At 38.6% G+C, this 25,312-nt stretch overlaps 1 protein-coding gene across 3 annotated transcripts in view; it reads right to left on the bottom strand.

Moving 5' to 3' along the window:
• Window positions 1–25,312, bottom strand: part of ABCC8 (ATP binding cassette subfamily C member 8) — a 74,392-nt gene that overhangs the window by 41,065 nt on the left and 8,015 nt on the right. For all 3 annotated transcript variants that reach the window (XR_004418236.1, XM_033062828.1, XM_033062829.2), the window contains exons 4-12: window positions 23,406–23,572; window positions 21,837–22,079; window positions 20,832–21,020; window positions 16,074–16,238; window positions 14,079–14,234; window positions 8,522–8,656; window positions 7,428–7,590; window positions 3,998–4,038; window positions 3,563–3,708 (exon numbers count right to left, since the gene is read on the bottom strand). Coding sequence is in view for 2 of the 3 variants with exons in the window: in XM_033062828.1 (XP_032918719.1) it covers window positions 3,563–3,708; window positions 3,998–4,038; window positions 7,428–7,590; window positions 8,522–8,656; window positions 14,079–14,234; window positions 16,074–16,238; window positions 20,832–21,020; window positions 21,837–22,079; window positions 23,406–23,572 (1,405 nt within the window). In the remaining variant the exon portion in view is untranslated. The remainder of the gene's footprint in view (window positions 1–3,562; window positions 3,709–3,997; window positions 4,039–7,427; window positions 7,591–8,521; window positions 8,657–14,078; window positions 14,235–16,073; window positions 16,239–20,831; window positions 21,021–21,836; window positions 22,080–23,405; window positions 23,573–25,312) is intronic.

The raw sequence follows: 25,312 nt of genomic DNA, 5'->3' as shown, positions 1-25,312 counted from the left end.
CAGATGAGATATAAAAGGAATCCTGACAACCAGTTACAAAGAAGAAGGCATAAAATTTTCACTAGCTGCTTTAAGATTTAATTAGCTAAGAGATAATGTGCTTTTATTAAGACATTTAACAGATCAGGGCATCAATTTTATCTCTGTACCTGACTTTATAAAATGTATGTCTAATCTACTCACAGGGACAGCAAATGAAATTTGTGAAAGAATTGGATTGAATCATGAACTCAACATCAAAGAAGCTCAATTAGCTGGAAATAAGTCAGTCTTCAAAATTATAAAGTGCCAGAAGGACTAAAAATAAATTTATGGACAAGAGCTGAAAAAAATTGATTTCAATGTCTAGCCTCAGGCTGACTGGGGAAAAAGAGGAAAAACAATGCCACTGAAGCATTGTCATAGGTGGTGATCTGTTAGGATGCCAATCTTATAAAATAAGAACAAACCTGCCAAGATTTATTTTTGCATTTCACTACTAGGGTTTTTTTCTTTAGAAGGAGACTGAGTTTCTCCTAAGAAGCTTGTGAAATCCCCCATTGATGCCAAAACATTGCTAGATCCAAGCATTACATTGCTGCCTGAGGCAGACTCCCTGCACTGCTAACACCAGTCCTGCAAGCAGAGATCAAGGTCACCTGGGGACTCCCAGAAAAGAAGTTTTGGAATTTTTCTGTCAACCTGCCTGATTGCTATTGGCAGCTGAGCACTGAGATCAGTGGATCTCTTAGAGGACTCAGTAGAGGGAATTTAGTTAGAGCAGGAACTACAATCTAAACAAAAGGGGGGAGAATATCTGGGATGGGATAAGAGGAATAGTAATTAATTTGGGATGAATTTTTGATCAGAATTCCTTAATGGGAAGGTCTTTTATCTCAAAGGAAGTGATTCTCAGCTCAATTGCTAGGGATATTAAGATCTATTTGCACAAAGCTCTGGAAAACAGGACTAGGAATCTTACCCTTTTTGTTTACCAAACATTTAAAAGAACATTTTAAATGTCTTTGAATGGACCAAATGATGGTTTAGATGCTGCCTAAATGGATTTGCTATGCAGCTGCACCTGTATTGTTTGCATGAAAATTCCACTGGTATTTGAAAATTGCTCTGAGGACAGGAGGAGCAGAGAAGTCCCCCCTGTATCCAGGGTCAAGAGGGGTAGGAACAGAAGACAGCAAACAGACCAGACAGATCTAAACAAGGGTAAGTCTCTATTAATCCACCCAACAATTTGATTTTCTTGTCTAGTTGTGTATCCAGGCATCTGTACTCTCTGAAAACCCCTGCCCAATGCTCTGCAGAACTCTGGAATTTCTGCTCCTGAGGCAATTACTCAGAAGAAACACAGCAGAGCTGTGAGAAAATCTTGTGTTAGAGGCAACAGCTCTTATTTCAGGATGCCAGACTGTTCTAACTCTTAAAGAATAGGAAAAGGACGTTCTCTGCAGAGCTCTTGCTGACAGCGCAATTCCAGTTCTCCAATATCTCCACAGGGGAACTTATTTTTAAGCCACAGAAAGGACATATTGATTAAAACACTGTTATTTGCACAGCTGACTAGAAAGATGGTTTGATATTAAACCCAGTAAGAGACATAATGCTACTCTTGCTGCTTAACCTTTGTTGATTGAAAATGATACAGTGCACCCTTTTTCTCTAAAGCAACATTGAGGAAATACATCAATTGGCTCCTCAGTTTTAATTTTCAGTGGTAGAAACACTCCCCATATTAAAAAAACCCCAAAGCACCACTACAGAAAGAGGTTTCAGAATTTGTCACCTTCCTAAAGGCTTTGAACAGTTGCCTGTCTCAGAAGCAGACACCCAAGCCCATAATTTAGAAAATTTTCAGGGCTCCTACATGGAACAGAAGCTCTGTCAATCACACAGTGGTTCTGAGTGTGACAATGACAATCCATGGGGATGCTTTGCAATTGGGCATATGAGTAACAATTAAAGATACTGAAAAGGTTATGGATTGATATTATTGTCCTGGATAGCATCAGGCATCAAAGACTAGCCAATACTAACAGAGCAGGGCTTGTGGAGTGCCTGAGAAGCAAAGCCAGTAACACACTCTCACCATCCTTTACACCTTGGTTTTACTGCTGGATCATCTTCTGCTCCACACAGTCCCTTTCTGTCAGTGCAGGAGAAGTTGTCTTTGCACACTTGCTAACCCCAGTTAGACTATCTCAGCCTAAAAAGGCTGAAATACAGCTTTGCCAAGTTTACCTGACCAGCTACTTATTAGCAGGAAGGTGTAACAGCAGGAGACAGCAGCAGCAAGCAAACCATGGCTGTGCTCAATTGGTGCAAACACAACAGTCTGCTTTTTAACATTTATTAAATTGTTTAAGAAAACACATCTTTGCATGGCTTGTAAATATCTTCCAAAATATTCCTCTGAAGGGTGAGGCACTCTAGAGAGAGCACTATGGAGCAAAGCACTCTGGAACACCACCTGAGTGATACAGAGAGCCAGGACAGCAAGGATGATGCCAGCTTGGTTACAGAGTCTGATGCCTGTCTGCACCACAAATGGCAGGGCAACAGCCTGCCAACAAGATATCTCCAGAATAACCCATGAAGAACTCCCAACTAGCAACAATTAATACTTGGCTGATGCTAATTGCTCTCAAATTGCTCCTGTGGCATTAGCAGGCACAATTCATTTGCAGAGAAATCCTTAGACAAGCCAAAAGAAATGCCTGTTGGTAACAGGCAGTGTCAGTGTGGGCTCCCAGGCACTTTGCTGGCTGTAATCTTTGCATGACAATTTGCCATGGCTCTAGGGACTACCACAGCGGCTGCAAGACATTTCCTGCCAGCTGCTGATGCTCTCAGATTTCACACTCCTTAGGAGAGAGGGCACAGCTGTGACTTTGCACTGTCAGGGAAATTTCAAACACTGAAGGCAATCTCAGCCTTGTGCTGTAGTCTCCCTTCCATTTCCAAAGCAACACAAAGGCAATTAAGCAAGGGCTGGTGTCCAGTATGTGTCCTACAGTTTAAATAAGCTTGTCAGACAGCTTCAATGGAGGTCATGAAGTTGTCCTAATAAAGAAGGAAGCCCTAACTCTGCTTCCCTCTCCAGTCAGGTAGAGTTACACTGTATATGAAAAAGCATTAGGTGGTTTTTATAATAATCTGTTGATATTCAAAATCCCCAGTGAAACAGCAATTCTACTGGTTGTTATTTGGTTACCTTTTGAACATTCAAACTAACATGTTTAGCAGAAAGTAAAAATTCATCAAAGTTGGATTAGACATTTAGTCATTAACTGACTGTGACTCTTAGAAGTGATTTTTAAGATTTTTTGTTGGCTTGTTTCAGTCTATCTCTGGTCCAACAGGCAGCAGCTGAAAAACAAGAGATACATGCTCAAACACATGTCCTTCTGTGATTACCTTTTACCTTTCCACATGTTTGATGGAAGGGAAAGCAGTTTACAAGAACAGATAAATAATCACTCAATTTGTAAAATGAAAATGTAAAACCAGCAATGGACACATTCTCAGAAATTGGATAGGTGGTAGATATTAATTTTACAGTTCTCACCTTACTAATGCTTTGACAGTGGATCTAACCACACTTGAGAGCAGGAACAATGGAGACACAAGGATATGAAACAGGGAGAGGGAGGCAAATGCCACTGATGGGGAGAAGTCAGCCTTTCTTGTCAGGTGGGCATGGACAACAAATGTCTGCAGAGACAAACATCAGTCAGTGCCTTGCCATACAGAAGGGAAAAGACTTCATATTTCACAAGCATTTCATTTACAGTATCTTAATTCATACTCTCTTAACAGTTTGGGGGAGGGCTGCACGCTCTGGGCTGCTCCTGGAAGGCAAGTGGGTATTTTCCATTCTCTCCCAGAACTGCAAATGTGTAGTAGGTTTGCATCCTGGTTTTCTCGTCCTTCCCCAATTCCACATCACTTATACTTGAAAATACAGTCATAATTTGCACAACTTAGAAAAGTCCATACTTACTATGAGTACAGCTGCAATTGGTATTGCTGCATTCATGAAGACTGTGAAGGAAAACACATAGGAACATTTAAAAACAATTTTCATTCAGACATGCTAAATGCTAAAATGCTGCTAGCACTGCTTTACAATGGTGTTTTCTACCCTCTTACCCTGCATGTCAGTCCCCTCCATCACAACCTGAGGATATTATTTAATCATCACCTTTTCATTTTGACCTTCACGTAAGTAAACATTTAAGTAACACAGAGAAAGAATATAGACTCTCTAGCTAAAATAGAACTCAGGAATCAGTACAGGTGTAACAAAAAAAAGGCTAGACACTTGTGTTTTGTGTTTAAACTGTGCCTGTCCTTTTCTTCTCTCAGATACAGCAACTTTCAAACAGTGACAGTTCTTCCCAAGTAATTCATCTAGTCATGCTTATATAAAATAGCCAAGTTATTGCACATAGCTCCAGAGAGGGGAGTCGGAAAAGATAAGTATGTTAGTGTGCAATTGCAAAATGAAAGCCTAGGCTTTGAAAGACTAACATGTATTAAAGTCTAGAAATGCATAGTTTATGCCTCACCCCCAGGAAAAGAAACAAATTTGTTTTTCTGAGAAAAACATTCTCTCATGTCTCTAGTGGTTCTACTTGCTGACCAGTTTTCCCACTTTGTATCAACTCAAGGCAGTTACAGCACAGAAACTGTAAAGAAGGGAAGTGTGCTGCCTGCAACTCTGTCCTTCTAAATGCCATTAAATCCTTGCCTTTGCAATGTGCCTTTGAGGTTGCTGCAGTACATGGGTTTGCTTTTAGGGATGAATCTGGGGAGAGAATCTGGCAAAGCTCATCAGCTTCTCAGAGATGGATCCTGCTCTACTCCTGTCCACAGTACAAGATCATACCTGTCACACAGGAAGCTGGATGGACTAAATATCCCGTAAGGTTGGCAAAGCTTGCTGCAGTTAAGACATCTAAACTACTTGGTGGCTCCCAAGAAGTTATCTGAATTTTGCTATTATGTGAGCTCACCAGTACATACAACGACTTCAAGCCATTGGAATTTTTCCTGGTTTTTTTTTTTTTTTTGGGTTTTTTTTTTTTTTTTTTTTTTTAAAATATTTTTTTCCAATTATGCAAGTATCCATAATAATAATTTTTTTTCCTAAAATAACTATTTTGCAGCTAAGGTTTTACATTTAATTAGTCAAAAGGACTTTATTACTGGAAAAAGGTGGACTAAAAACTGGAAAAATGTTCAGTGGTCTGGATATTTTAGTAACAGTAACCACTGTTATCTTCCTGTGAGAAAGGCTGGAATTATTTTGCTTCTGACAGATCAGGCAAAAAATCATAGAAGTAGGAAAACCACTCCTTAGTTTCTCTGTTTTTAATGAGTTTTAGCATATATTAAATCCTGTAAAGATGTCACTCAATTTTGATTCTGGTGGGGGCATTTCTTTAAAACACAGGAAGAGGTAATTTCTATGATAGCTCTTTTAGTACACATGAACAATTCCATATTCATATAGCCTGGATCCTGGCACAGGGGTGAGGCACACGAGATCCAATTTCCATGTGGTCTTGAAATGGAATTTTCATGTGGCCTAGTCAACACTGCCCTGAAACTTGTAGGTATATTTTCTGTAATTCAATGCAAATCTATTCCATATGAATAAAATAGCTCCAACCACATTCTTCATTTTTGTTAGTAGCTATGTGTACTTAGAAAAGAATTCCAGAGTCTATTCAACACTGTTAAAAGAACTACATATAAAAATCTCTTTTCTGCTTTCTTAGTGTTCTGGCATCTGCCTGTCTTCTCTAAATCACAAATACATACAATTGTGGTACTCAACTGCCTTTTAACATTTTTTTTTCCTAAAGAAATTAAATCATGTGTTCACTGCAATATTGGCTAACATGTTTTGGGCTGACTATGCCTCTCATTCTAATTATACTTAAGGTAAGAGAAAACAGCAAATTCTCCTGTATTTATATTCCCTTTTTAGTCAGCAAAAAGGTAAGTGTAATTTTGGCTAAAGTCTGAAGGTGCAAGGAACTCCTAGGCTGAAGCCATAAGAACCTCTATAAGCCAAAATTGTAAACATCAACATAAAGCTGCACTGCTTTACCCCAACCATGAGAAATTATATCTCCTGTGTCTTGCACAAATATCACACATAATACAAAGTAAGAATGCAATTCAAACTTGGAATGCTTCAAGTTTTTCTAATAATACAGATTCTCATGTCATTATTTCACAGAATAATCAGTATCCCTGGGATAAATACCCATTTTCTAGCTGTTGCAAATGACTGTGAGGATTTAAAATCCAATAAGCCTTCACAGCCCTACAGCTGAACCCGTGGCCCTGACTATAAATAGATTTTAATGCCACATGTAGCATTGCAGACAAAAGGAACCCATCTATGTTGATCTGGGTATAAGACAGAATTTCTGGTCTCACAGCCTGCAGCTAAATTCTGTTTTATGTCAAAGCAGAAACTCCTCTCCAAGCCCACAGTGCTTAGGATTGCCAGAGAGAAATTCTGGTCTCAGAAGACAATGAATATCTCAATTTAATGTCAGTTAAATGATGTTTCCCTTTGAGTACATTGCCTACATGATCATAAGAACGAGGCTTCCTTATTATCCCAGGAGATATTTGTACAGGTACCTAGAGGCATTCAAAAACTTCTTGCTACAATATTCCATTTCAATAACATTTCACATATTATATTTTCTTCAGTGTGACTTTGCTAATTATTTCTAAAATAACACAGTAGCAATTATATAGGTTTTGCATACAATCCCCTCAAATACAGAGTTCAATTTGCTGTAGGTATTTTTAAAAGCACAATAAAGTCTTAAAGCAGCTAGAAAAATAACAGGAGAGGAAAGAATCTGGAGACAGAATGATGAAATTGCCAGGATGCTCATATTTTTCTTTCCAGTACATAGAAATGGTTTAAGAACCTGTTATTTTAACAAGAAATTCAGGTTTTGAGTAAGAACATGTAAGTACTGTGTGTTGGAGCTTCAGTGCAAAGACAACACATAATTTGTATGCTCTGAATTGTGCAAAATGAAGAAAAAGCCCTCAACAAAATAATAAATTTCAGCATCAGCTTCCTCTTGAATGCTGTGTTCTAGAAGAGAATATTGCTAGCTAAATATAGTCTGTGAATAATTTGTCCCTTGAAAGCTTTTGTCCAGCAAAAGTAAATTCTTCGAAGCACTTATTTTCTCTTTCAGGCATATTTCCCATACAAACAAAGTTCTACTGAATTAAATAGATGGTCTGACTGGATGGAAAGCGAGGAGTACAGATCAGAGCCTAAAGCAACCGAAACCATCTCAACAGAGAAATGGTAAACTCATTAGTAGCTAATAATTCAGTAGCACTTAGCTGAGCAGTGGATTAGCATGGAGGAACAGACTTACTGGATATGGAGGTATAAAGGGCAAAAGACTTGAGGCTAGTCATTTCTTTTTGTCTGGTTTCCTCCACGCTGCTGTGAAATATGTGCTCCCAAGCATAGAGCTTAAGGAGCTTAATGCCCCGAAGCATCTCATTTGTCTTCTTCAGTCTCTCGTTGGAGTACTCCTGCAACAGTTACACACACATTTACCTGAAGAGTACAATAAATACACCGCTTCCCTAAGCATAAGGATGGTGCAAAAATAATAAGCACAGTTGCACATTCCTATCACAAACAGCACTGCTCCCATCTGCAGGAATTTCTAGGTGACACTGACAGAACGACTGGATGCTGCAAGAATGAATGCTGTCCATGTATCTGGAAGTCTGCACACTGTTGATGGGAAAGAATTCCTGTACACACAGGAAGAGGCACAAATAACTCTCATTACTACCCATGATCTGTGGTGGAAGAGATTTCAGCAAGCTCTGGCTCCATTACAAGTTCCTGTGGCTTCCTTGGCAGCTCAAAAGTTGCTGAAAGGGGGAACAAGGTTCAGAGCAGCTGGGCAAGGGAATGCCAGTGAAGCAAGGTAACTTTTCCAGAAGTGATGCAGACAAGTGAGGGATCAAGGAACAGCTTGTGACTTAGCAGACCTCTAAGCTCCGCAGTTGAGGCACACTGTGGGAGTTAGGACTGCATGGAGTTTAAGTAAGTCCATTTGATAGATTTCCACGTCTGGGATCCGAGTTTGGATGCAGCATTCTTTCTCCTTTCCCCTTGGACAGACGCCCTGCACAACTCACTCAATTAGTGCACTGCCCAAAGCTACTTCAGTCAATCACTACTGACTATCTATATTGGTAAGTTAGGTGTTTTTTAAGGTTTTTTTCACACTTAGGAAACCATACTTGCTCAAAAATACAAACGCCCAAAAATATGTATTTACTGCTTACACTTACCATTTCACATTCTCAAACGTGGCATTCCTGAACACTTTGAAATGTTAAAGAAGCAATTCTGGGTCAACATCCTTGGTTGGCTTCATAATTCCAAGCACAGATCAATGCATAATTACATGATATTTATATCACAAATGAGTTTGAATACACTTACCAAAGTGCTTCTCTGGGCCTGTGAGAGTTTTGTGGCTACAAAGTACTGAACAGGTGCAAGGACTATGATTACTGCTGCTCCAATTAAGGCACTGATTCCAAGAAGGTAGTAGAGCAGAAGAACTCCTACAATTATCTGTTGCAATAAAAGAAGGTGAGGAAGAGATCTTGGCTTCACTTGGGGTATGCACCACAAAGACCAATTTCAGGGTAAGGGACAATGTTCAACCAACAGCAGTCACCCCAAATGTCAAAGTTCAGCACTGCTGGCACTGCCAATGTGATCACTCAGGGCTCTTCTCAGACACCCACCCAGTCCTTCTCCCCAGCCTGGGCATTCTCTGCATTTCTGTTTCTGTATTTCTCCCCATTATGCACAGCAAAAAAGTTTTAGAGGTTTGTGTACCTTCTATAACTTAACTCTCAAAATGATTTTAAAAGAACTTTATTTAAAAAATAAATTTTAGAAAAACATCTTGAAATAAAATTTAATTTAAAAATACTTCCAAATAATGCATTATACCACTGAGAACACTCACCTCAGATAATCTCTGACAAAGTAGAAAGGGTCTGTTTTAATGATCTACAGTGCCAGATAGACAATTACTTTTGAAAAAGGGTTAGAGAAACAGTACAAAAAAACAAAAAAAAAACCCCTTGGTCTTTGGATAAGTAAGAATCTAAACAGAAAGTCACATTCTGGATGCAGAGGGTTTACTGTAAGCAGCTCAATAAACACAAACAATATATACAAGTTACCAGATTTAATTACCACTATTGTAATGACTGACTCCTGAACAATCTGCAACATTGACAATCTAAGTATTTAAAAGTGTAAGCTGATAAATCTATCAGAAGACAAAGGGATAGAAAGTTAATTTCCTACACAATTTCCTTTAATAAAAAAAACCCTCAATAATTGGAAATTTCCTTAAAGTGTAATCTACTACTCTTGCTATGTTTGTACACACTCATAACCTTCACAGAAGCAGTTTTCCATCATTTCCAAGCTCAATAACCATCTGCCTATTTCCACACATTCATAGGAATTTGCTGTTTACATGAAAAAAGGAGTTTGTAGTTTCCACATCTCAATTTAAAGCACAGAGAGAAAAAAGATTTTTTTTCCCTGTGATGCCTCTCTACAGCTGAACTATACTAAAAGAGGACTCTCAAAATGAGCCACAGTATTGACTTAGACAATACACACTGACATGAAAGTAAAATGCCATTGTAGATGCACCACAAATCTAGTAAGAGGCAAGGTTAAATTGCAAATTAAAAAAACCTTTCAGTGATGAGTAAGTGAGCAATCTGCTTCCACCTGAAGTCAGGAAATTAATGAGTGTCTGAAGCCAAACAAACCACACAAGGCCTCTGCCAGATACTCCTATCAGAGCTCTCCTCCCTAACACAAAATCTTGCTCTTTACAGATGGAGATTTTCACTCCCAGGTGCTTCATCTTCGGCAAATGCTGTGGGCACTCAAAATACAGGAAAGCACTGAGGAGTGAGAAGCCACTGCAGAACACTGACTCCCTTTTTTCCTGCTTTCCCTCACTACTGCTTGATTGTCAAGGACATTATGGGACCACCTGGTTCTAAAAAGAGAGCATCAGCCTCCCCATAGACAAGGAGAAAGCTATCCCAGCTGGATGCAGAGGGAGTTGCTAGCTCACAGCTGCTTTTCCAACCCTCATCCTAGCTACTGAGAGGGGCAGGCTTTGCAAAAAAAAAAAAAAAAATTAAAAAATAAAACAGTCCCATGTTTCCAACAGCTTAAAAATGTTCCCATTTTCATCTTCTTTATAATGTGATAACACAGGCAAACTTTTGAAATATGTTCAACATGTATGGGAAAAATAGAGTGAAGAATTGTATCTGAAAAGAGCTGACCTGAAATCTTATTGAACATAATTCTCTATCACATCACAAAGTATGGAGTTAGGAATAAAGAGAACACAGATAACATCTGAGCTCTGGGGGACAGTATCTGGCAGGTGGGAAGGCACTCATTAATATGCCTGAGAAGGCAAAAATAATATTTAAAAAAAAAAGCCTGTGTAATGAAACACTGCTTCTCTTTCATCAAAATCCCAAAGCTCTTCTGTGCCAGAGATATATATCAGGAGTGAAAAGCTCACCAATAGCTCTGGTTATTTTGTCTTGATTATTTATTGAGGATGGCAAATACTTGCAGCCAGAAACTGCTTTGTGGGCAGTTTTGAAAGAGACAAATGTCCTTTCATTACAAGTGTAAGCTATCCCTACCAATGAGCCAGAGATATGAGAATACAGCATTTTTTAATAATCACAATGAAATCAAACAAGGGTGTTTATAGGCATGGGGGGAAGGCTTTTGTAAGGTCTCATTTTGCTCCCAGGGTTTGAGCCAAGCTACTGAGGGCATCTTTCAACTGATTGGCATCCCTGGGCCTCTTCTCATGGATTTCAATGACACTCAAACAGCAACTTAAGGCAATGATAAAGCTCCTATTGACTCCAGCCAGAGCAAAGATGGGGCTCAAATTATCCAGACTGTATAGAAAACCTAACTTGTCATGAATGGCTATTACAAAACCTACAGCAAATGCTGAAATGTTGATTGCTAGCTAAGAGCAACAAAACAATTAAAAATCTGTTTTAAATAATAATGGAGTTTGTGCAACATGGTATTAGCCATCTTTCAAGCAGCCTGTAATTGTTTTCACTGCCTCATAAAACAAGGTACTGAACGAATGTTTGGAAAACAATTTCTTGTGACCAATGTGACTCTCATATTTTAGCAAGGAGCACACCACCCACAAAACAGGAGCATGCTCCAGCACTGATCATCCTCATCTGGTGAGGAGCATCATAGGGGGAATTTTAATGCAAATATAATTGTATTTTCTGCAGACTGTCAGGAAGTCTTTATGAGTCTGTGACTTCTGGCCCATTAGTGCAAAATGTTGCTACAGAATATGCAACAGAATTGGATTAATTCTCAGTTGCACTAAAGCCCTCACTACGCTGAGCTGCCAGAGAGGTCTTAGAAAATAAGTGCACATGAAATTGGTAGCTTGTACACAGTTTGTCTATAATAATTGATACCCTAGATATTATCATTAAGGGGGGTGGACTCTTCTTAATGCTCCATAGCTTTGCATCAATATCATTTGAGCAGTCTACAGTCACTGACTTCTTATTGTGCCTCCCATAAAAGGAACAAATATACCTTGATATCAATATTATTACCAAACTGTCAATATGTAACCATATCATATTTAATACCATATTTCCTCTTAATTTATTTTCATTATAATTATCATCCCTTTTGCAATTAGATATTAATATTAGGATCTATTCCTTCATAATTTTTCTTCCCCATCTTAAAATAATGTGGTTCACATTTTTCCTCCCCCATCCATAACTTCAGGGAAACCATGCCAAAGAATAAGTCGCTTGCTGAAAAAATCCAGATGATAACTGCTATATCCATCACCTTCCCTTAATTCTAGAAAGCAAAATGTTTTAAACTGCCAATAGATCAGAAGAACTAGTTCATACCTCCTTCCATGCAGGAGTAACTGCATTGGAAGAGAAAATTGCATTTATACTGTGTGAATTCACCCACATTGTGACCTCAATATGGCCACAATCACTTTAAATCTCAATATTTTAACAGGCATGGTTTCATACATCTCACACATGTAGAGAGTACAGTTAAAAGAAGCCATCAGTCAGTAAACTGCTGATTGTTTACCCCTTAATATGCTCACTATCCTGGCTGGAGGCTTTGCACAAGTCTCATGGAACCAGCAAGAGTTTTATCAGAGGTTCAGACAGATTACTTCTTCCTCCATGTCCTACTGCAGGCTCAGAAGCAATCTACCCCCACTACCAGAGACACTAAAAAATCTGTGGTAAAACAGCACATGTGACTAAAGTGTGAAAATTTATAGTATTTCAGGAGGACACTTATTGGTTTTTCAGAGAATGAATATTCCCCAAGACCGAGACTACACAAGAGGATACAAGATGAATTCAAAGACTCACTTTAACTGACAATAAAAAAGGACTTGCATTGCCCCCCCACCAAGTATTTTCCTCAGTGAGGGGAAAAAATTCAGGGCAAATAGCTAAATCAGGCTTTTTTTCCCCCAGGTTAGGAAGCTATTTGGGTTTATCACATGATCAGATGATTTGAAGACCTGATCCTAAGAGGAGTTGCTCATCTGATATGTAGCAGCTTGATAAAAACCTCCTGTATTTAACAGGAACAATTACAAACTCAAATACAACTCAATTTCAGTAAATATTTTTATTGTCAGAAAAAATCCTGATGGCCAGCAGACTAACACCTCACTCTCTGAAAGACATTCATACAGTTTACCCAACCATCTGAACACTGCTGGCTTTTCTTCCCCATTCCCAGCTTTTCAATGTCATATTCTTACAAGCTTAACATCTTACAGAAGAAAATCACTAGTATAAAATGCTGTTGGACACAAACTCCTAAGTAACACCCCTAAAACCACATTATAAACTGCCTGGAAATCCAATCTGCCAGTTGCAGTCTATACAGAGTCTCATGAAAACCATTTAACTTTTAGGCAAGGGCAAGCAACCCAAAATGCAAAGCTGTTGCATAGATTGTTTGCAGGTTTCTGATTTACACACAGCCAAATCAGCCTCTGTGTGGTGTTGGAACCAGACTGCCTTTGTGACATGAACACAATCAAGTTTTCATCATGTTTTTGAAACTAAATTATACACCAAGAAAATACCAATTTCATCAATAAGTGAATTTAAACCCTACTACCTCTTCTGTTTGTATTTACTGCTAGCAGCGAAACACACCCAACAAAAATGCACCAAGTAGCTGGAAGAAAGCAGGAAGACTTGCAGAGTACTGAGTATCGGATGAAACCATGCTTTACTGTCAGCATTTCCAGGAAATTCTTAAACAGAAGTATAGGGTGAGCAAAGTGGGAAAGGAAACTGAAGGGATCAGACTAGCATTTAGATACATGAGGCCAAAGAAACCGGATGATAAAGCAGCAAAACCATTTTGCGTAACAAATATGTTATAACAAAAACAAAAAACCACATACACACACAAGAAAACCAAAACAATGACAAGCTGTGGAGTTTGTCATCCAAAACACAGCAGTAGCTTCAAGGGATGTCCAAAGGATCATCTCCAAGTAATCATATTTATGCTACTTCTCTTGCTTCTGCTGGGATTCAGAAGACAAATGATTGCAATATCTTCCAGTTAACTTCCCTGATGTAATAATCAAATGCACTGCAACCTGCTGTACCCTATAAATTCTTGTTACAAATGCAAAGCATTTTTGGTAGCAGCCAAGATCCTAATACAACCATAAATACCTAAAGTCCAGTCACACATGTGGAAACTATTACAGGCAATGTTTCGAAATGTTAATAGCTTGAAATTTTATTTCAAGTTAAAGAACAACTTCTTTAATATCCCCACCTTCATAAAGCTCACATGAAATGACCCACTACAGACTGATGTGCATTAAGAACAAAAGCACATTCAATCACCTTACCTGTACAGGCATAGCCCAAAGGTTAGGGCAGAGGAAGAAGAACCACATCAGTTGATTTGTGTCTATGGCAACCAGGTTACAGATCTGGCCTGCTGTCATCTCCCCCATAGACATGTTGGAAGTTGAGAGCTGCATAATTTTATTGTATATTTTTGTCTGGAAGAGAGATCAAAAGGTAGTAGCATACAGAAATAAAATGAGACTTCCAGCTCCATCTAAACCCCAGGCCCAGCATGTTAAGGGAAAACAATATTTCCAATAACTTGAATGAAGAGAATAAAATTTGGCCTTTTATATTATTTCATCAAATTTAAAGCTACTATTCTTCACTGACACAAAGCACAGCACTGTTACCTGCATTGTGGTTATCTAAGTACTCCCTTTTTGCACCTCTGTGCATCAATAAAATAATGAAATTGCCCAAAAATGCCCAAGAATCACATTAGTAACTATGATTTATACCTCCAGCATCTCCACAGAGTGCCCTTCCTGTAACTAACACTAAGGTATTATTAGATTCAATAAATAACCTTCAATCTATTATAATCCTTGTTATTTTTCTCTGGCAATTGATTCAGGTCCCATCCAACCTCAGAACAATATTCCTGGCTGAGAACATTGCTACATTTTGCTTAGAGAACTCAGTTCCATCACAAAGCTCAATTCACAGACAGTGAATGTCACAGGTACAATTCTGTCCTGAATTAAGCAGATGTCAGTACAGAATAATAAAAGCATACTTCTACCAACTAGTTTGGTAAAAATCAAACAGGACACACAGTGGCAGATTTACACAAGACAGGAGGAGAGAAAAAAATTAAAGAAAAAAATAGGAAAAAATTATAAAAATACTGGCGCATAGACTGCCATTGACACTGATCTTAGCAGCTTAGAGTGTTGACTAAAAATTTTCCAATTTGAATAGTCCAGCTGGCATTATCTGGACCTCTAATATCCAGAACAGCAAATACAACGTTTTCCTTAAGCAAAATTTATTTAGCACTATTTTCCAACTATTCCCCTATTGCACTTGCTTTGGTCCTTCTCTTTTTCAGTCATTTGTAGCTCTTCCAATTGATACAAGTAATGGGTTTGGGTTCTTTTTTTCATACTTTTGGGTCAAATTTTTATTCCAGTAGAATTTTTCTACTTCACTCTAGTCAGGCAAAACCAGTGGATAGAATCCAGAAGTCTGTCAGCTGACAAGTGCTTCCAAGTGTAAGATCAAAAGAGAATTAAACAATTAGGCTGCTATTGAAAGCATCCATCTATCACAGAGACTCCCCACAGGATCCATGCAGCTCAGGGGATAAATACTGTAACTTATAAGTCACACTAAGCCTGGCTTTCATGCTGTCACAGGGTAGGTTTCAGTCCTTTAGGCAATCCCACACTGTAATCTTACACCAAATTCTCATTTCCAGGCACAGGGCTTTTAATGCTACATCAAACCTGGATCTGTCCTTGTCATTTACACAACGATTGCAGAGCCCATTTTTGCAACCTGACTTATGTTCAGTGCTTACAGACTCCACTGTGCCTGGCAGATTTTGTGCCATGATCCATGGAATAAAACACTACTCCATGCACAGGATAGGGAATACAACCTATCCTTCTGTCCAAAATTTATTTACAATACATTTTAAAATTGTTTTATTTGCATGGGATGTGACATTACCAAAAACGCCTTTGAGATGGGAGAGATGCAGTTCACACCCAAACTACTTCAAAAGTTACATTCAGTTTTACTGTAAGCAAATTTTTGCTCCAAGGTAAGAAGAAATACAGCATTGGAAATTAAAAATAAACACTTATATAAAACCATCAAAATAAGATGTAAAGGGAACAACTCAGGGCTAACCATTTCTAGCAGGAATGGTACATTCAATACATTTCAGGAGAGAAGTATTTCAGAATTTAACAACTAAATAATTTATATTTACAGCAACATGTTTATGAGGGTGTGAAAAGGTCAGTTAGTAATATATTGGGTACCTGTATTGCGCCTCTCAAGTTGATTCCTGTTTCAATAGCAACATAGTATGATGCTTGCAGAAATGTCCTTTGCAATAGAAGGGCAAAAAATAAGAGTACAGCCAAAACATAAGCATTGGACAGGAACTCTTGTGATGAAATAAAGAAAACGCCAAGAATTTTAATCTATTAAAAAAAAAAGAAGTTAGAAAGAATTAGGTGCAATGGTAATTTAACTCCCAGTTTTGCATAATTAATAAGCAGAGATAATCAGTTTATTACTTTGAAAGTGCTCCCAACCTTGTCTGAAACCTCAGTTTATCAATTCCAGAAGCAGTCTCATAACATGCCAACTCAGTAAGCCTCACTTAAATGCTGAATGATGCTTACAGGATTTCTGATATCCTTCCAAAACTCTAGAACACTGAGTAACTCCATATGGTCATTTATCAAAAAATGTGCACTGCCCATCATCAGAAAGGAACAGTTAACATCCTTTGGGAAAAATACTCTCATTATTTTAACACTTCAGGTTATGAACACTAAAAATGACCTTCAGAACTTGTAAAAAACCCAAAATTCCTGGAACCATGCAAATTATTTTGGCCTGCAGCATCTTGTTCACTTTTATATATGGTCATTACCTTCAATCAGGCTCATGAGATCACCAAAGTGCATTTTGAAGCTCTTCACAGTTCAATGAGAAAACAGTGCATTGATTTCAGATTATATTCAACAAGATGACACCCTTGGTGGCACCACAAGTTGAGAGGTTGGCTCACTATGGGAAGCCTTCTGTAACTAAAATGTCTCCATTTGCCTCTTCCTACTCTTGGCTCCTTCAAAACTTTGATTGTTGGATTGGGTTTCCACTAAAGGCAAAATTAGGAAGATGACTGTTCCCTTTCAGAAGTCTTCTTGCCACTTGCACTCCTGTTGTATCCCTTGCTCAGCACATTTTTTCTTGCCTACATAGTTTCTTTGCTATTGAAGTTTTCACAACTGCTATAGCACTTAATCAGCTATATTTCACAAATTCTCAGTGTCTGTACATTTTATGAGATCTGATCTGCACCTCACAGTTAACTTCATTAAAAAAACCATATGGCAAGTTCATACAGAGGCAAAATTTAGTTTTTAAAGTTGTTCTTTTGGCTGAGCCAGCTGGAAAAGGAACAAACTTCTCCCTACTCTTATTTACATTCAGGTTGCTCCAACCTGCATGCTTCTGTTGCTTGCTGTGCACTAACTGGGGAGCTAACTGGATTTCTTTCTGAGCCAATTCAAATCATTGAGATAAGAAACTCAGCACAGGTAAAAAATAATAGGCCAAATGAACCAGAAGAGTGCCCAATCAATGCCAGAGTTAAAGCAAAAGGAGAAAACAGGAGCAGGGGTAACAAGTAATGTAAAAGGAGGAAAATTTTAAAATCTGTACTCGGTGCAAAACTCTGAACAATTACAGTGCATGTCAGCAATTATAATTCAGATAAAGAGACATTTAACTGCTATTTTACTTATTTGCACCCTAAAGCAATTTAAAAACCCTAATCCATTACTTATTCTATATCAATTCAGATAGGCTACAGCAGCATTTTATACTACAAATAGTCTGTGACATGCTAAAAATGAGTTTCTCTTCCAGATTATTTACAATCTTACAAGTTCAGGTTTTCAGTGCTGTCATACACATCTGGCCAGCACCGCTGCTCTCTGCAGCTAATACCATTTTTTACTGTATGTAAAAGAACACATTTTTTTCCCACAACTATATTTGACAAATCACGCTTGTCTAGCCATGAGATTCTGGTGCAGCACTGACTCCCATCAAAACATTGTATAATAGACAGGAGGGAAAGTGAGACAAATATTTTCATTCTTTCTTCTAATACTCCCTTGAGAGAGAAAGAGGACAAACACAAATACATAAAGATCACACACTTGCTGATGGCACCAAGATGTTTGCCCAGTCTCAGATGCATTATTAGGCCATTATGGCTTACTGAGCTTACTGTAGCATGTTTAAGCTACAGTAGGTGTCTACACACACTTGTCAGCCTGTAGGAAACAAATACCTGAACACTTCCTGAACCTTTCACATATAAGGCAAATAAGTTTGTTTTAGAAGTTGATGGAAATAACTAGATGTTTTAGTTTCAGAAATGGCTTTGAAAATATTCAGTGTCTCACCTTCCTGACAACTTCAGGGTAAGATCAATTCGTAAAAGTTACCCTAACCAGTAAAAGGCTGGGTAAAAAGCTGGGATTTAAATGCATAAAGACTCTAGACTCACACAACCTAAATGTCAATACTGGGCTTTTTGCTATACTGGGGCCTGTGAGTCCTACAGCTTTTAAAATAATGAGTTTGCTGCATCTCTGAATGTGTTATGTCAGTAGCTACTCCTAATACTGGAACTGCTAATCCTAACATGGCAACGTGGAAGATGCTACCAGCAAATTATAAAGGTTATCATTCTGTCAGTCTCTTCTTCAGTGTGAAATGATTAACACTCAGAGAAATCCGTGTCATAGGAACATTCTGGGGTGGCCATAAATATTGATACTGGAGTTATAAATAAACATGGAGAGCATGACAGAATTTAAGATGCTGTCGTGCTCTGACTAACCACAGCACTAACTAGAGCAGTTAATACTGCCTGTGACACCCATGTGATCTGAGTTACAGCTCCATGGTGGCTTATATCTGTCACAAAGGACCTGAGGAACAGAACATTTATTATATCTCTGTGCCTTCAGTTTCACAAACAGAATTTCTCTTTGAAAGATACAGCTGACTCATTACAATATCTCAATCTAAACTATTTAAGATGCAGCTGGGTCAGAGATGGGTAAAATACACCCTCCATTGTACTCACAACTTATATTGCTTATGTGATTTTGTCCCACTGTGTGGCAACTCAAATACAAACACTGTTTTCCTGCACTCATCTTCACCATCATATGACAGCATTTTAGAAAGCTTGTTTCTTACACCTGTGAGGCTCACAGTGGCAAACTAGAAGGTAAGGTTTTCTTCTTTTGACTCATTACAAGCAGGGATATAACATTCCTAGCAGTAGACCTGGTGTATTTAATTCCAAAATAGACAAAGTTGGCTAAGCATGTGAACATACATGGGAGCACAGCCTGCTTCGAAATAGTGTGAATAGAAATCCTTCATTAGAAAGAAATTTCATCTCACTTAGAAAAAGAAACTTTCAAACTTAAATGTAGTTAGACCCTTACCAGAAAAAAACAATGTCAAAACATAAGGAAAAGCTTCTTGGAGACATTTCAGCAAAGCTAAAGTACACCCTTAATTGTCACTTGTGGACTATGACCATCAGTGTATATTGCTGTTAGGTGATCCCAAATTGGTGTCAGTGACAGTGAGTTACTGCTTAGCTAGTGAGGGAGAACACCAGGCAGGATGAAGCTCTGCTTAGGGCCTATCAGGACCAGACCTGAACCTTTTCTTTTTCACAGAGAAGCACTAGGTGACACTTTCATAGGAAAATTAAAATGGACAATCTGTAAATTATATCAAACCACAATTTCAGCTGAAACAGTATCCCAAACAAATTACTGAAAAGCAAAGCTCAAGAGCTTCCACAGTACTTTGCTGTGACATAGTACTATAGTCTTAATTTTCTCATTTCCTGCTTTAACTGGTTTCCATTGAACCTACTTGCTGCAATAAAGTTTCCAAATATTAGGATAAGGATTGCAAAATGGACAAACAGCTAATTTTTGCCTGAGGCCTTTGTTAAATTTTCTGCACTGCAGCTGATGGACTTCAATATTTACAGTGGACCTAATCCAAAGTGTACTTGAACAAATGGGTATATTTCCATTAGTGTCAACAGACTTTAGAAATAAAGTCTGATACCAGACACTAAGTGAGCTGCAGAAATAAACTGATCTATCTCATAGAAATCCAGCCTGAGTGACCTCACCTTATAATGAAAAGATGCTTCCTGAGTTACATATTTATTTTTAGTTAATCAAGAAATATGTCTGCTTCTTCTTGGAGAGCATTCAGTTAAATAGCATCCTTTAAAAATGTGTTTGAGTTGATCTTTCAAAACTAACCTCCCCAAAGGCACTAGTGGGTCACAGATAAATTACTTGGCACTTTATGATGAGGACAAAGCTCTCATTTTTGGAAATGAAAAGCCAAACCTATTAAAAGCACACTTTTCTGGAAAGCACTTGGTCACATACTTGATTCAATCTCTACTCAATTTAGTTGTACCTAAATTCCTTACGATACTGATGGGATTCTGGACATGCTTCTCTGTTCTCTTGAATGAGGTTATTTTCTGGAATGCAAGGCTGACTAGATGCATGGCTCACATCTTTTTCCCCCCAAAGAATCACAGAATGGGTCAGGTTGGAAGGGACCACTGGAGGTCATCTAATCCAACCTCCCTGCTCAGGTAGGGTCATCCCAGAGCACGTGGCACAGGATTGCATCCCAACTGGTCTTGAGTATCTCCAGGGATGGAGACTCCACAACCTCTCTGGGCAGCCTGTTCCAGTGCTCAGTCACTCACACTGTAAAGAAGTTTTTCCTCATATTCAGGTGGAACTTGCTGTGCATCACTTTCTGCCCACTGCCTCTTGGCAGCACCGAGCAGAGCAGGCAGCACACTCACACTGGCACTTGCAGCATTCACCAACACACAGCAGAGTCTCTTTCCTCACTGAGAACAAACCACAGAGCCACAGCATCCCTTTTCCCACTCCTCTCTTGTGCTGACACTTTGTCAGTACCTGAGGGCGGATGGTGTTATTTCCTTTGCCAACGTTGTGAACGATCCCAGAGATGCAGAGCGGCCCGGCAAACCCAAGCAAGTCAGCCAGAATACGGAATGTGCTGCTGAGAAGCAAGGGTCTTCCAAAAGCACAGCAGAGAGCACGCCAAATGGATCTGGAGCCCTGGGGAGATGATGATCTCTTGTTCTGGTCAGAATTAAATTCAAATTAGTAAGAATTCTGTTATACATTAAACTCAGGTCTGATAAATCATTGGTATTTATATTGCTTTAATTCACTGACAACCATTTGTAATCTCTCAGGTAGAAAGCAGAGCAACTACAACTATTGTTTCTTTTTATACTCAGAGCAAAGCAATAATTTGCATTTCCCTCCACAAAAAGAACCATGATTTCTTTCCTACCCTGAATAGGAATCAAGTAAGTGTGTTGTTTGTGGCCTGCTCTGGGAGGAAAGAAATAAAGAGGGAGGGAAGTGACAGGTTTTTTGTTCTCTGGTGAACACAGAAACTGCAAGCATACACTTTTTAGGTAGGATGCAAACAAGTTCTCTTAAAATCCTGTATATGCTCAGCTCCCACTGAGGAGTGAAAATTAATTTGAACCAAGGTGGTTTCAGCCCCAAACTCTCCTATGGACAAACTATAACTGAAATAACATGGAAAAAAAATAGCCCTGCAAGGCCTAATTAATCCTGACTGTGTAACTGAATGTTTCCAAGGTCTTATTAGGAGGAAAAAATGGTGTTCAGTGAACACAGTCACATCAAAATAGAGGCTGTACACATTTTATACACATTTAACCAGTAATGTTAGAGAAATTTCACTATTTATATGAGGTACAACTGAGAATGTGGGCTCTTGGTATATGGACTGTTATGACAAATGAATACTTCACTTGCATCATATCTGTTTATAACTCTGTGTCATGCTTATATGATAAAAAGTGATGAAAACCACAAGCTCTGAGTAAGCAGACAGACGTAACTCCAAGCTTTGCATACCTTCTGTGCTTCAAAGGCCTCGTTAAGGAGAATGTAATTGGTCAGAGCTCTCATGGCAATGGGAAGCTTGCCTATGGTCTTCAAGTCTATTGGTTTTTTATGGGCAGTCTTGATGAATGTGTTCATCCACCAGTATGTTCCTTTGGATAACAGATTCACAAAGGGCTGCAAGAATCGGACACCAAGATCCTGGAGGTCCTCAGGAGGTTTAACTTCTTTAGGAGTTTTGAAGAAAACATACCTCTGAAATCCAGAAAAATGCCAGCAGAATCATGGTAAATGCATAGAAAATACAAGTGCACAAAGAATAGATAAGGACATTGCAGATAATCAATGCATCAGTCTTGGTTTCTTAAAAGACTCTCAAGTACAACCAATACAGCAATCCAGTTTCCTCAGGTACTGAGGACCATCAGAGACATCCAGTTTAGAAATAAATAATTCTTATCATTCACTATGACTCTGCTCATGGTGAAAAAAATTGCATACGTGTAGGAAAAAACAAAACACTTCACAGAATCAGAATCATCATGGTTGGTAGAGACCTTCAAGACCATCCAGTTGAACCACCAAACCAGAACCACCCTAATCACCCCAACATGGTATCTCCAGATACCTCTGGAACACTTCCAGAAGTGGTGACTCCTCCACCTCCTTGGGCAACTTATTCCAGTGCCTGCCCCCTGTTTCAGTGCAAATAATTAATAATTATTAATAATTCTAATAATTAATCTGAGCCTCCATGGTACAATTTAAGGCCACTTCCTCCTGTCCTTTCACATGAGACATGTCAGAAGAGACTGACCCCCTCAACAGTACAGCCCCAGCACAGCTTTGAGTTCCAGGCTGCACAACATGGGTTTAGGCACAGCCCTGAGGTTATCACAGGGATTCATCTCCCCCACCACACTGCTTCACATTTGTTACCTCAGAACACAGAGCTACTGGTGCTGCAGCAAGAAAATTTACACGGTAATATTTCTTTCCCTCCTAAATTTAATTTGTGCACAGTTGGTGAGTGCCAGCTGAAGGCAACTTTGGCATTTATGTATCCAGCAATCTCCAAAGTCTCAGTTTAGATTATGACTGCAGACACTGCAAAGGGGAAAAAATTATAGCTGGGAGGAACCCTAGTAGTCCAAATAAATCACTTATTGTGATTGTCTCCTAGAAAATGAGAGATGTTATTTGTGTGTCTAAGATATCCTCTGACAGAGCAGACAATTCCTTTCTACCAGTCTTCTCTAGCATCAGAAATACTTGGCTGTCATGACTGAAACAGAATAACTTAAAGAATTACAGCAAACTCAAACAGATGAAATTGATCTTAAATTAACAACAACTGTCTGTCGTTTTTTGAAGTTAGATTCATCTGGCCTAGTAAAATAGTATTAATCTTGAATTGTCAAATATATTTCTATTTCTAACTGGATTTTTCTTTCTCCTTTAGTAAAGCATTTTACACCAAGTATTTAGAAAAGGAAATTTAAAAAAGGAGAAAAAAATAGCAATTACCCAAAAAGCAACCAATAAAAAACACAGAAGGAGACTTTTCTCATAGCTACTTACCCTCACCCTGATGACATTGATTTCTACAGCTAGTAGCATTCCATAAAGAACAACCAAGAGTCCTGTGAGGCAAAACCGAAGCTGAGAAAATCCAACCCCATTATCACAGAACTTCACAAATTTGATGGTTTTAGTTATGAAAGCTAAAGTCCAGTAGAACAGCAATGCTGTAGAGAAAAAAAAATCCAAATTAACCAGCTCCACAGTTGCAAAAACATACAATGGCATTATAAAATACAATTAAGGAAGACTGAAACAAAATATATAAAACCAGACAGTGGCCTCTCCCATGTTAAACAGAAGCCTAATTTAATTCCACAAACATTAAAATATTATGATAATGTCAGTTCTAAATGCCTTTTCTATTAGATTTAGTGATATTTCAAAAGTTTCACAAAGTGAAGTCTGCTGAAGGAAATTTCATCTGCTGTAAACTTGTGCCCACATGATCAGCTCAAGGGAGGGTGTTGTCCCAAAAGTGAAGATGTCTGTGAATAATGTTCTTCAGTTTTGGTTAATGTGACAGGACTGCTATGAATGTGGCCTGAATGAAAATTTCCTTTGAAACTCTGGGATGTGTTAAGAACAGATATTAAAATATTTGCCCAAACTGCTGCTGCACTATTGTTCAACACAAATACTATATCTGTAATTCACAATGTGCATAAAACATTCACATGAAGGAAGGATATTCTGGTATTCACAGAATACAACTTCCACTTTTTGGTGTTCTACGAAACCTCTTGTCTCAAGGTGCTTGTGCTACCATCAGCTACACATAAATAATGCTGGAATAAACTCTGGTGGTTTAGAAGCACTCTCCACACCATTCATCACACCATAAGCCAGCTCCTGTTCCCTATTCTTAAGGAAATGCCTCACAGGGTTATATTCTTTTCAATGAATCTTTCATTGCTGCTGTATCTGCCAGGGTGCAACAGATGGAATGAGCTCCAACTGCCAAGAAAAGCTTGGATGTGCTTTCCAAGTGTCTTGCTGGAACACCAGAGAAAGACTTCAACCAAGGCATTAGCAACTGTAAGTCTAGCTTAAATATGGATAATCATCAGGAAGTTGCATACATTTCAAAGAATTGGTGGTGTTCCAGCTACCCTGAGGCACCAGAAAGTTCTCTGGAGATCTACTCTGGGGCTACCCTTTCCAAGCAAAGCTAAATTCAATGCAGAGAATCCATGTGAGGTTTGGGACTGCCAGTCCTGCTTCTACAGTAAACAAGCTAAAACCTCTCTTTTAAATGAGGACAGTGAATGGAACAATACAGGAACACTGTGCATTAGGACATTTGCCAAGGGAGCCTCTCTTCATCTAAAATTAAGAGGCCAGCTCATAAGAGGAAAACACTGAGTGGTCAGGTACCTGCACACTGCACTTCAGTGGCCAGTGCAGCTGCAGAGAGGGTTTGAAAGATATACATACCAAATTTCTCTTATAAAACTTCAGCATTTTTATATGTGAGGCTTTATACCATCTTCCCAACTTAAATTCTTCTCATCCTATTTCAGACTGCTTCCTTCCTTTGAGGCACTATTCCTCCCTATTCACAGGAGTTCTGACTATGAAGTCTCACTTCATCCAAGAACTACATTCCATGCAGTTGTGCTCTTAACCATCTTGATCTGTTAAACCCTGTTTTGTCTCATTCTTCCATCAACAGGCTAAGAACACATCCCTCTTGGAATAAAAGGGACTTAAGCATTGCACACTGAAAATATCCACCAGTGGAGGACTTCCAAAAAAATGACCAAGCCATCAGGGTGTTTATGTATGTTTTGGAATTGTAAATAAGAGCTAGCAGAGCCATTCTCCTATTTAGGGTTTAAGTAAGGGTCTGTGTTACCTTTTATTATTATTGTTAAAACATTAACTTATCTTTTATCTAAGAAGTA

Source organism: Catharus ustulatus, chromosome 6, assembly GCF_009819885.2.
Source record: "Catharus ustulatus isolate bCatUst1 chromosome 6, bCatUst1.pri.v2, whole genome shotgun sequence".
In the NCBI taxonomy this organism is placed as follows: Eukaryota; Metazoa; Chordata; class Aves; order Passeriformes; family Turdidae; genus Catharus; species Catharus ustulatus.
This window is presented reverse-complemented; position numbering and strand designations above follow the sequence as displayed.